The 12,787-nt window shown below is 48.1% G+C and overlaps 1 protein-coding gene across 1 annotated transcript in view; it reads right to left on the bottom strand.

Moving 5' to 3' along the window:
* The window catches only part of SMARCA1 (SWI/SNF related, matrix associated, actin dependent regulator of chromatin, subfamily a, member 1), a 109,465-nt gene extending 97,133 nt beyond the window's left edge, over nt 1-12,332 (bottom strand). The window contains exon 1 of the mRNA XM_038747895.1: nt 12,163-12,332. Within this exon, the coding sequence (XP_038603823.1) occupies nt 12,163-12,285 (123 nt within the window). The 5' untranslated portion in view covers nt 12,286-12,332. The remainder of the gene's footprint in view (nt 1-12,162) is intronic.
* Nucleotides 12,333-12,787: the final 455 nt, after the last annotated feature.

Here is a 12,787-nt window from a genome sequence, read left to right as displayed (position 1 = left end):
GTCTGTCTCCCCCTCCTGCGCGCTGTACAGTGCTCTGCACACAGTAATCGCTCAATAAATATGATTGATTGATTGATTGATGGAGGGAAAATGTCTCTGGAGAGAGAAAGAAAAAATCTAAGGCGAGGGAAACTGATTGGGGGGGCAAGCGGGAAATGTTGGGGATGACTGAAAGAAGCAATTTTGGTTTACTGGAGAGTTGGGGGCGCAGCATCTGGGGTCTGGTCCTCTCATCATTCTCATTGTACTACTACTACTAATAATAATAATCATCATCACTCGTATTTATTGAGCGCTTACTATGTGCAGAGCACTGTACTAAGCGCTTGGGAAGTACAAATTGGCAACATATAAAGACAGTCCCTACCCAACAGTGGGCTCACAGTCTAAAAGGGGGAGACAGAGAACAAAACCAAACATACTAACAAAATAAAATAAATAGAATAGATATGTACAAATAAAATAAATAAATAAATAGAGTAAAAATATGTACAAACATATGTACATATATACAGGTGCTGTGGGGAAGGGAAGGAGGTAAGATGGGGGGGATGGAGAGGGGACGAGGGGGAGAGGAAGGAAGGGGCTCAGTCTGGGAAGGCCTCCTGGAGGAGGTGAGCTCTCAGCAGGGCCTTGAAGGGAGGAAGAGAGCTAGCTTGGCAGATGGGCAGAGGGAGGGCATAATAATAATAATGGCATTTGTTAAGCGCTTACTATGTGCAAAGCACTGTTCTAAGCGCTGGGAGGGATACAAGGTGATCAGGTTGTCGCACAGCCTTCAGCCCCATTTTTACAGATGAGGGAACTGAGGCCCAGAGAAGTGAAGTGACTTGCCCAAAGTCACACAGCCGACGAGTGGCAGAGCTGGGATTCGAACCTATGAACTCTGGCTCCCAAGCCCGGGCTCTTTCCATTGAGCCACAGTGCTTCTCTATTCAGCCATTCATTCAATCGTATTTACTGAGCGCTTACTGTGTGCAGAGCACTGTACTAAGCGCTTGGGAAGTGCAAGTCGGCAACATACAGAGACGGTCCCTACCCAACAACGGGCTCACAGTCTAGGAGGGGGAGACAGACAACAAAACAAAACATGTAGATAGGACACGCCCGGGGTTTTGCCCAACACACCACCCCCAAACACACACACACACCCAAGCGCTTAGCACAGTGTTCTGCACACAGCAAGTGCTCAATAAAGACGACTGAATGAACCCGTGGCTCAGTGGCAGGAGCCCGGGCTTGGGAGTCGGAGGTCGTGGGTTCTAATCCCGACTCCGCCACTTGTCAGCTGGGTGACCTTGGGCAAGTCGCTTCACCTCTCTGGGCCTCAGTTCCCTCCTCTGTAAAACGGGGATTAGTGGGAGCCCGTTGTCGGGAAGGGACCGTCTCTATCTGTTGCCGATTTGTACTTCCCAAGCGCTTAGCACAGTGTTCTGCACGCAAGTAAATACGATTGAATTAAGACTGTGAGCCCCACATGGGACAACCTGATGACCCTGTATCTGCCCCAGTGACTAGAACAGTGCTTGGCACTTTGTAAGCGCTTCACAAAAGCCATCATTAACCCCCGACACATACACACAAACACACACACACCCCGGGGGTTTTGTCCAATGCCCCACGCCCAAGCGCTTGGCACAGTGTTCTGCACACAGTGAGTGCTCAATAAATACGACTGAATGAATGAATGAAGCCTGTGAGCCCCACGTGGGACAACCTGATGACCCTGTATCTCCCCCAGTGATTAGAACAATGCTAATAATAATAATAATAATAATAATAATAATAATGTTAGCATTTATTAAGCGCTTACTATGTGCAAAGCACTGGGGAGGTTAACAAGGTGATCAGGTTGTCCCACGGGGGGCTCACAGTCTTCATCCCCATTTAACAGTTGAGGGAACTGAGGCACAGAGAAGTGAAGTGACATGCCCAAAGTCACACAGCTGACAAGTGGTGGAGTCGGAATTTGAACCCATGACCCCTGACTCCAAAGCCCGGGCTGTTTCCACTGAGCCACGCCGTCTCCCCGCTTGCTTGGCACTTGGTAAGCGCTTAACAAAAGCCATCCTTAACCCCCATACATACACACAAACACACACACCCCGGGGGTTTTGTCCAATGCCCCACGCCCAAGCGCTTGGCACAGTGTTCTGCACACAGTGAGTGCTCAATAAATACGACTGAATGAATGAAGGAAGGCTGTGAGGCCCACATGGGACAACCTGATGATCTCGTATCACCCCCCAGTGCTTAGAACAGTGCCTGGCCCATAGTAAGCGCTTAACAAATGCCATCTTTATTAACCCCCGACACACACACACACACAAACACACGCACACACAAACACACGCACACACTCCCCCTCCCGGGGGCTCTGTCCAACGCCCCGCACCCAAGCTCTTAGCACAGTGCTCTGCACACAGTAAGCGCTCAATAAAGACGACTGAATGAACCCACCGACACACACAGACACACACACACACACAGACACACACACACACAGTTTTGTCTTGTTGTCTGTCTCCCCCCTTCTAGACTGGGAGCCCGTTGCTGGGTAGGGACCGTCTCTATCTGCTGTCCAATTGTCCTTCCCAAGCGCTTAGCACAGTGCTCTGCACACACTAAGCGCTCAATGAATACGATTGAATGAATGAATGAATGACACAGGCAGACACGCACACACACAGACGCACAGAGAGGCGCGCGCGCAAGCGCACACACACACACACACGCACAGACACGCGAGCGCGAGCGCACGCGCGCACGCATACAGACGCGCGCGCGACCGCACCCACTCAAACAGGCGCGCGCACAGACGTGCACGCGCACGCAGACGCCTAGACAGGCGGGCGCGCACAGACGCTCGCACCCCACACGCAGACGTGCACGCGCACGCACGCGGACGCGCGCACGCACACACACACACACTCACGCACAGACGCGCAGACACACACGCACAATCATTCAGTCGTATTTATTGAGCGCTTACTGTGTGCAGAGCACTGGACTAAGCGCTTGGGAAGTACAAGTTGGCAACATCTAGAGACAGTCCCTACCCAACAGTGGGCTCACAGTCTAGAAGGGGGAGACAGGGAACAAAACCAAACATACTAACAAAAATAAAATAAATAGAATAGATATGTACAAGTAAAATAAATAAATAAAGAGTAATAAATATGTGCAAACGTATATACATATATACAGGTGCTGCACCCAGACGCGCACACAGACAGACGCTCGCGCACACACACACACACGCACAGACAGACGCACGCACAATCAATCAATCAATCAATCGTATTTATTGAGCGCTGACTGCGTGCAGAGCACTGGACTAAGCGCTTGGGAAGTCCAAGTTGGCAACATATAGAGACGGTCCCTACCCAACAGTGGGCTCACAGTCTAAAAGGGGGAGACAGGGAACAAAACCAAACATACTAACAAAAATAAAATAAATAGAATAGATATGTACAAGTAAAATAGAGTAATAAATATGTGCAAACGTATATACATATATACAGGTACTGCACAGACAGACGCGCAGACACAGACAGACGCACGCACAATCAATCAATCAATCAATCGTATTTATTGAGCGCTGACTGTGTGCAGAGCACTGGACTAAGCGCTTGGGAAGTACAAGTTGGCAACATCTAGGGACGGTCCCTACCCAACAGTGGGCTCACAGTCTAGAAGGGGGAGGCAGAGAACAAAACCAAACATACTAACAAAATAAAATAAATAGAATAGATATGGACAAGTAAAATAAATCAATAGAGTAATAAATATGTGCAAACGTATATACATATATACAGGTGCTGCACACAGACGCGCACACAGACGGACGCTCGCGCGCACACACACACGCACAGACAGACGCACGCACAATCAATCAATCAATCAATCGTATTTATTGAGCGCTGACTGCGTGCAGAGCACTGGACTAAGCGCTTGGGAAGTCCAAGTTGGCAACATATAGAGACGGTCCCTACCCAACAGTGGGCTCACAGTCTAAAAGGGGGAGACAGGGAACAAAACCAAACATACTAACAAAAATAAAATAAATAGAATAGATATGTACAAGTAAAATAGAGTAATAAATATGTGCAAACGTATATACATATATACAGGTACTGCACAGACAGACGCGCAGACACAGACAGACGCACGCACAATCAATCAATCAATCAATCGTATTTATTGACCGCTGACTGTGCAGAGCACTGGACTAAGCGCTTGGGAAGTCCAAGTTGGCAACATATAGAGACGGTCCCTACCCAACAGTGGGCTCACAGTCTAGAAGGGGGAGGCAGAGAACAGAACCAAACATACTAACAAAATAAAATAAATAGAAGAGATATGTACAAGTAAAATGAATAAATAGAGTAATAAATATGTGCAAACGTATATACATATATACAGGTACTGCATAGACAGACGCGCGCGCACACACACACACACACAGACGCGCACACAGACAGGCGCTCACACACACACACACACACACAGACGCGCAGACACAGACAGACGCACGCACACGCACAATCAATCAATCAATGTCGTCTTTATTGAGCGCTTACTGTGTGCAGAGCACTGGACTAAGCGCTTGCGAAGTCCAAGTTGGCAACATACAGAGACAGTCCCTACCCAACAGCGGGCTCACAGTCTAGAAGGGGGAGACAGAGAACAAAAGTACTAACAAAATAAAACAAGAATAAAAAATATAAAAATAAAAATAAAAATAAAATATAAAATAAAATAAAATAAAATAAAAAATAAAACTAACAAAATAAAATAAATAGAAAAGATATGTACAAGTTAAATAAATAAATAGAGTAATAAATATGTGCAAACGTATATACATATATACAGGTGCTGCACACACAGACGCGCACACAGACAGACGCTCGCAAACACACACACACACGCACAGACAGACGCACGCACAATCAATCAGTCGTATTTATTGAGCGCTTACTGTGTGCAGAGCACTGGACTAAGCACTTGGGAAGTACAAGTTGGCAACATATAGAGACAGTCCCTACCCAACAGTGGGCTCACAGTCTAGAAGGGGGAGGCAGAGAACAGAACCAAACATACTAACAAAATAAAATAAATAGATATGTACAAGTAAAATAAATAAATAAATAGAGTAATAAATATGTACAAACATAGGTACATATATACAGGTACTGCACACACAGACGCGCACACAGACAGACGCTCGCGCGCACACACACACACACGCACAGACTCGCAGACACAGACGCACGCACAATCAATCAATCGTATTTATTGAGCGCTGACTGTGTGCAGAGCACTGGACTAAGCGCTTGGGAAGTCCAAGTTGGCAACATATAGAGACGGTCCCGACCCAACAGTGGGCTCACAGTCTAGAAGGGGGAGACAGAGAACAGAACCAAACATTCTAACAACATAAAATAAATAGAATAGATACGTACAAGTAAAATAGAGTAATAAATACGTGCAAACGTATATACATCTATACAGGTACTGCATAGACGCTCGCGCACACACACACAGACACAGACGCACACGCACAATCAATCAATCAATCGTATTTATTGAGCGCTGACTGTGTGCAGAGCACTGGACTAAGCGCTTGGGAAGTACAAGTTGGCAACATATAGAGACAGTCCCTACCCAACAGTGGGCTCACAGTCTAGAAGGGGGAGGCAGAGAACAGAACCAAACATTCTAACAAAATAAAATAAATAGAATACATGTGCACAAGTAAAATATACTAACAAAATAAAATAAACAGAATAGATACGTACAAGTAAAATAAATAAATAAATAGAGTAAAAAATATGTGCAAACATTCATACATATATACAGGTACTGCATTGACAGACGCGCACACAGGCGCTTGCGCGCACACACACACACACACACAGACGTGCACAGAGCCGCACACACACACTTACACACAGACAGATGCGCACACACAGGCACACACAGACAGCTTTGTTTTGTTGTCTGTCCCCCCCCTTCCACACTGAGCCCATTGTTGAGCAGGGACCGTCCCTATCTGAGCCCCTTCCTTCCTCTCCCCCTCGTCCCCCTCTCCATCAATCAATCAATCAATCAATCGTATTTATTGAGCGCTTACTATGTGCAGAGCACTGGACTAAGCGCTTGGGAAGTACAAATTGGCATCACATAGAGACAGTCCCTACCCAACAGTGGGCTCACAGTCTAAAAGGGGCTGTACATCCCCCGCATCTTACCTCCTTCCCTTCCCCACAGCACCTGTATATATGTCTATATGTTTGGACATATTTATTACTCTATTTATTTTACTTGTACCTATCTATTTCATTTTGTTAATATGTTTAGTTTTGTTCTCTGTCTCTCCCTTCTAGACTGGGAGCCGACTGCTGGGTAGGGACCGTCTCTATATGTTGCCGACTTGTACTTCCCAAGCGCTTAGTCCAGTGCTCTGCACACAGTAAGTGCTTAATAAATGCTATCATTATTATCTTCCCGACTGTGAGCCCCTTGTTGAGCAGGGACCGTCCCTATCTATCTGAGTCCCTTCCTTCCTCTCCCCCTCGTCCCCCTCTCCATCCCCCCCATCTTACCTCCTTCCCTTCCCCACAGCACCTGTATATATGTCTATATGTTTGGACATATTTATTACTCTATTTATTTATTTTACTTGTACCTATCTATTCTATTTTATTTTGTTAGTATGTTTGGCTTTGTTCTCTGTCTCCCCCTTCTAGACTGGGAGCCCACTGTTGGGCAGGGACTGTCTTTATATGTTGCCAATTTGTACTTCCCAAGCGCTTAGTACAGTGCTCTGCACATAGTAAGCGCTCAATAAATACGATTGATGATGATGATGTATATATGTATATAGGTTTGTACATATTGATTACTCTATTTTTACTTATTTATTATTTTACTTGTACCTATCTATTCTATTTTGTTAGTATGTTTAGTTTTGTCCTCTGTCTCACCCTTCTAGACTGGGAGCCCACTGCTGGGTAGGGACTGTCTCTATATGTTGCCAGCTTGTACTTCCCAAGCGCTTAGTACAGTGCTCTGCACACAGTAAGCACTCAATAAATACGATTGATTGATTGATAGCCGACTTGCCCTTCCCAAGCGCTTACTACAGCGCTCCGCACACAGCGAGCGCTCAAGAAATACGACTGAATGAATGCTCCGCACACAGCGAGCGCTCAATAAATACGACTGAATGAATGCTCTGCACACGGTGAGCGCTCAAGAAATACGACTGAATGAATGCTCTGCACACAGTGAGCACTCAATACGACTGAATGAATGCTCTGCACACAGCAAGCGCTCAATAAATACGACTGAATGAATGCTCCGCACACAGCGAGCGCTCAATAAATACGACTGAATGAATGCTCCGCACACAGCGAGCGCTCAATAAATACGACTGAATGAATGCTCCGCACACAGCGAGCGCTCAATAAATACGACTGAATGAATGCTCCGCACACAGCGAGCGCTCAATAAATACGACTGAATGAATGCTCCGCACACAGTGAGCGCCCAATACGACTGAATGCTCTGCACACAGGAAGCGCTCAATAAATACGACTGAATGAATGCTCTGCACACGGCGAGCGCTCAATAAATACGACTGAATGAATGCTCCGCACACAGCGAGCGCTCAATAAATACGACTGAATGAATGCTCCGCACACAGCGAGCGCTCAATAAATATGACTGAATGAATGCTCCGCACACAGCGAGCGCTCAATAAATACGATGAATGAATGCTCCGCACACAGCGAGCGCTCAATAAATACGATGAATGAATGCTCCGCACGCAGCGAGCGCTCAATAAATACGATGAATGAATGCTCCGCACACAGTAAGTGCTCAATAAATACGACTGAATGAATGCTCCGCACACAGCGAGCGCTCAATAAATACGATGAATGAATGCTCCGCACACAGTAAGTGCTCAATAAATACGACTGAATGAATGCTCCGCACACAGCGAGCGCTCAATAAATACGATGAATGAATGCTCCGCACACAGTAAGTGCTCAATAAATACGACTGAACGAATGCTCCGCACACAGCGAGCGCTCAATAAATACGACTGAATGAATGCTCCGCACACAGCGAGCACTCAATAAATACGACTGAATGAATGCTCCGCACACAGCGAGCGCTCAATAAATCCGACTGAATGCTCTGCACACAGGAAGCGCTCAATAAATACGACTGAATGAATGCTCCGCACACAGTAAGTGCTCAATAAATACGATGAATGAATGCTCCGCACACAGCGAGTGCTCAATAAATACGACTGAATGAATGCTCTGCACACAGGAAGCGCTCAATAAATACGACTGAATGAATGCTCCGCACACACCGAGCGCTCAATAAATACGACTGAATGAATGCTCCGCACACAGCGAGCGCTCAATAAATACGATGAATGAATGCTCCGCACACAGCGAGCGCTCAATACGATGAATGAATGCTCCGCACACAGCGAGTGCTCAATAAATACGACTGAATGAATGCTCCGCACGCAGTAAGTGCTCAATAAATACGACTGAATGAATGCTTTGCACACAGTGAGCACTCAATACGACTGAATGAATGCTCCGCACACAGCGAGCGCTCAATAAATACGACTGAATGAATGCTCCGCACACAGCGAGCGCTCAATAAATACGACTGAATGAATGCTCCGCACACAGCGAGCGCTCAATAAATCCGACTGAATGAATGCTCCGCACACAGCGAGCGCTCAATAAATACAACTGAATGAATGCTCCGCACACAGTGAGCGCTCAATAAATACGACTGAATGAATGCTCCGCACACAGCGAGCGCTCAATAAATCCGACTGAATGAATGCTCCGCACACAGCGAGCGCTCAATAAATACAACTGAATGAATGCTCCGCACACAGTGAGCGCTCAATAAATACGACTGAATGAATGCTCCGCACACAGCGAGCGCTCAATAAATACGACTGAATGAATGCTCCGCACACAGTGAGCGCCCAATAAATACGACTGAATGCTCTGCACACAGGAAGCGCTCAATAAATACGACTGAATGAATGCTCCGCACACAGTAAGTGCTCAATAAATACGACTGAATGAATGCTCCGCACACAGCGAGCGCTCAATAAATATGATGAATGAATGCTCCGCACACAGCGAGCGCTCAATACGATGAATGAATGCTCCGCACACAGTAAGTGCTCAATAAATACGATGAATGAATGCTCCGCACACAGCGAGCGCTCAATAAATACGATGAATGAATGCTCCGCACACAGTAAGTGCTCAATAAATACGACTGAATGAATGCTCCGCACATAGTGAGCGCTCAATAAATACGATGAATGAATGCTCCGCACACAGTAAGCGCTCAACAAATACGACTGAATGAATGCTCCGCACACAGTGAGCGCTCAATAAATACGATGAATGAATGCTCTGCACACAGCGAGCGCTCAATAAATCCGACTGAATGAATGCTCTGCACACAGCGAGCGCTCAATAAATACGACTGAATGAATGCTCCGCACACAGCGAGCACTCAATAAATACGACTGAATGAATGCTCCGCACACAGTGAGCGCCCAGTAAATACGACTGAATGCTCTGCACACAGGAAGCGCTCAATAAATACGACTGAATGAATGCTCCGCACACAGTAAGTGCTCAATAAATACGACTGAATGAATGCTCCGCACACAGCGAGCACTCAATAAATACGATGAATGAATGCTCCGCACGCAGCGAGCGCTCAATAAATACGATGAATGAATGCTCCGCACACAGTAAGTGCTCAATAAATACGACTGAATGAATGCTCCGCACACAGCGAGCGCTCAATAAATACGATGAATGAATGCTCCGCACACAGTAAGTGCTCAATAAATACGACTGAATGAATGCTCCGCACACAGTGAGCGCTCAATAAATACGATGAATGAATGCTCCGCACACAGTAAGCGCTCAACAAATACGACTGAATGAATGCTCCGCACACAGCGAGCGCTCAATACGATGAATGAATGCTCCGCACACAGTAAGTGCTCAATAAATACGATGAATGAATGCTCCGCACGCAGCGAGCGCTCAATAAATACGATGAATGAATGCTCCGCACACAGCGAGCGCTCAATAAATACGATGAATGAATGCTCCGCACACAGTAAGTGCTCAATAAATACGACTGAATGAATGCTCCGCACACAGCGAGCGCTCAAGAAATACGACTGAATGAATGCTCCGCACACAGCGAGCGCTCAATAAATACGACTGAATGAATGCTCTGCACACAGTGAGCGCTCAATACGACTGAATGAATGCTCCGCACACAGTAAGCGCTCAATAAATACGACTGAACGAATGCTCCGCACACAGTGAGCGCTCAAGAAATACGACTGAATGCTCTGCACACAGGAAGCGCTCAATAAATACGACTGAATGAATGCTCCGCACACACCGAGCGCTCAATAAATACGACTGAATGAATGCTCCGCACACAGCGAGCGCTCAATAAATACGATGAATGAATGCTCCGCACACAGCGAGCGCTCAATACGATGAATGAATGCTCCGCACACAGTAAGTGCTCAATAAATACGACTGAATGAATGCTCCGCACGCAGCGAGCGCTCAATAAATACGATGAATGAATGCTCCGCACACAGTAAGTGCTCAATAAATACGACTGAATGAATGCTCCGCACACAGCGAGCGCTCAATAAATACGATGAATGAATGCTCCGCACACACCGAGCGCTCAATAAATACGACTGAATGAATGCTCCGCACACAGCGAGCGCTCAATAAATACGATGAATGAATGCTCCGCACACAGCGAGCGCTCAATACGATGAATGAATGCTCCGCACACAGTAAGTGCTCAATAAATACGATGAATGAATGCTCCGCACGCAGCGAGCGCTCAATAAATACGATGAATGAATGCTCCGCACACAGTAAGTGCTCAATAAATACGACTGAATGAATGCTCTGCACACAGGAAGCGCTCAATAAATACGACTGAATGAATGCTCCGCACACACCGAGCGCTCAATAAATACGACTGAATGAATGCTCCGCACACAGCGAGCGCTCAATAAATACGATGAATGAATGCTCCGCACACAGCGAGCGCTCAATACGATGAATGAATGCTCCGCACACAGTAAGTGCTCAATAAATACGACTGAATGAATGCTCCGCACGCAGCGAGCGCTCAATAAATACGATGAATGAATGCTCCGCACACAGTAAGTGCTCAATAAATACGACTGAATGAATGCTCCGCACACAGCGAGCGCTCAATAAATACGATGAATGAATGCTCCGCACACAGCGAGCGCTCAATACGATGAATGAATGTTCCGCACACAGTAAGTGCTCAATAAATACGATGAATGAATGCTCCGCACACAGCGAGCGCTGAAGAAATACGATGAATGAATGCTCCGCACACAGTAAGTGCTCAATAAATACGACTGAATGAATGCTCTGCACACAGGAAGCGCTCAATAAATACGACTGAATGAATGCTCCGCACACACCGAGCGCTCAATAAATACGACTGAATGAATGCTCCGCACACAGCGAGCGCTCAATAAATACGATGAATGAATGCTCCGCACACAGCGAGCGCTCAATACGATGAATGAATGCTCCGCACACAGTAAGTGCTCAATAAATACGACTGAATGAATGCTCCGCACGCAGCGAGCGCTCAATAAATACGATGAATGAATGCTCCGCACACAGTAAGTGCTCAATAAATACGACTGAATGAATGCTCAGTAAGGGCTCAATAAATACTGCTAAATGAATGAATGACGCGCGCGCGCGCACGCGCACACACGCGCGCCCCGGCCCCGCCCCCCGCTGTGCATTGGCAGGAGGGAGAGACCATTCCCCCCCCCGAGGGCGGGGGAGGCGGCTGGGGGACGACGGAGACGAAACCAACCGCGCGCCGCCCCCCCCCCCCCGCGGCCCGCCCCAGTTGGACGCGCCCAGCCCGAGGGGAGGGGGCCGCACCCCAACCCCGCCCTTCGGCGCATGCGCGCGCCCCCCCCCCACCCCGGCCCCTGGGGCTTGTTCCCGTCCCGGAGGGGCGTCTCCCCCGTCGGCCACCGCCTACCTCCTCCTCCTCCTCCTCCCCTTCCTCCTCTTCTTCCTCCTCCTGCGGGGCCCCGGCGGCGGCCGCTCCCGCCCCCCGCGAGGTGGACGGCCTTGGCTGCTCGTCCGGCCCGGCGGCGTCCATGGCGGCGGCCCCGACCACCGGCGCCCCCCCGGCCCCGTGCCCGCCGCTCTTCCCCAGACGGCCTGACGTCACGGCCGCCCCCTCCAACACCTCCCCCCCCCAACACAACCCCCGGACGCCTGCCAACCCTCGCTCCCCCCAAATATCGCGAGACTTCCGCCCCACCGCGTGACCCGAAGGCGAGGCGCGGGCGGGAGCGTCGAGGCCTTCGTCCTCCCGCCCGCCATTTTGGGCTGAGGCCTAGGTGAGGAGCCTCCTCAGGCCTGGCCGCTGACAACGTTTAAATGGACACCCTCACCACCAGAGTCCCTTTCCTAGTCAACCAAGACCTCCAAATCTCATCAACCTTCATGAGCAGAAGGGAGAGCCCTTGCCCTCCCTCCCACCGCCACACCAAACACCACTGTCCACTGACATTCATTCAGTCGTATTTATTGAGCGCTTACTGTGTGCAGAGCAATGTGCTAAATGCTGGAGAAGTACGTCATTCTGATGACTTTGA

This window comes from Tachyglossus aculeatus, chromosome 6, assembly GCF_015852505.1.
Source record: "Tachyglossus aculeatus isolate mTacAcu1 chromosome 6, mTacAcu1.pri, whole genome shotgun sequence".
NCBI classification, from domain to species: domain Eukaryota; kingdom Metazoa; phylum Chordata; class Mammalia; order Monotremata; family Tachyglossidae; genus Tachyglossus; species Tachyglossus aculeatus.
This window is presented reverse-complemented; position numbering and strand designations above follow the sequence as displayed.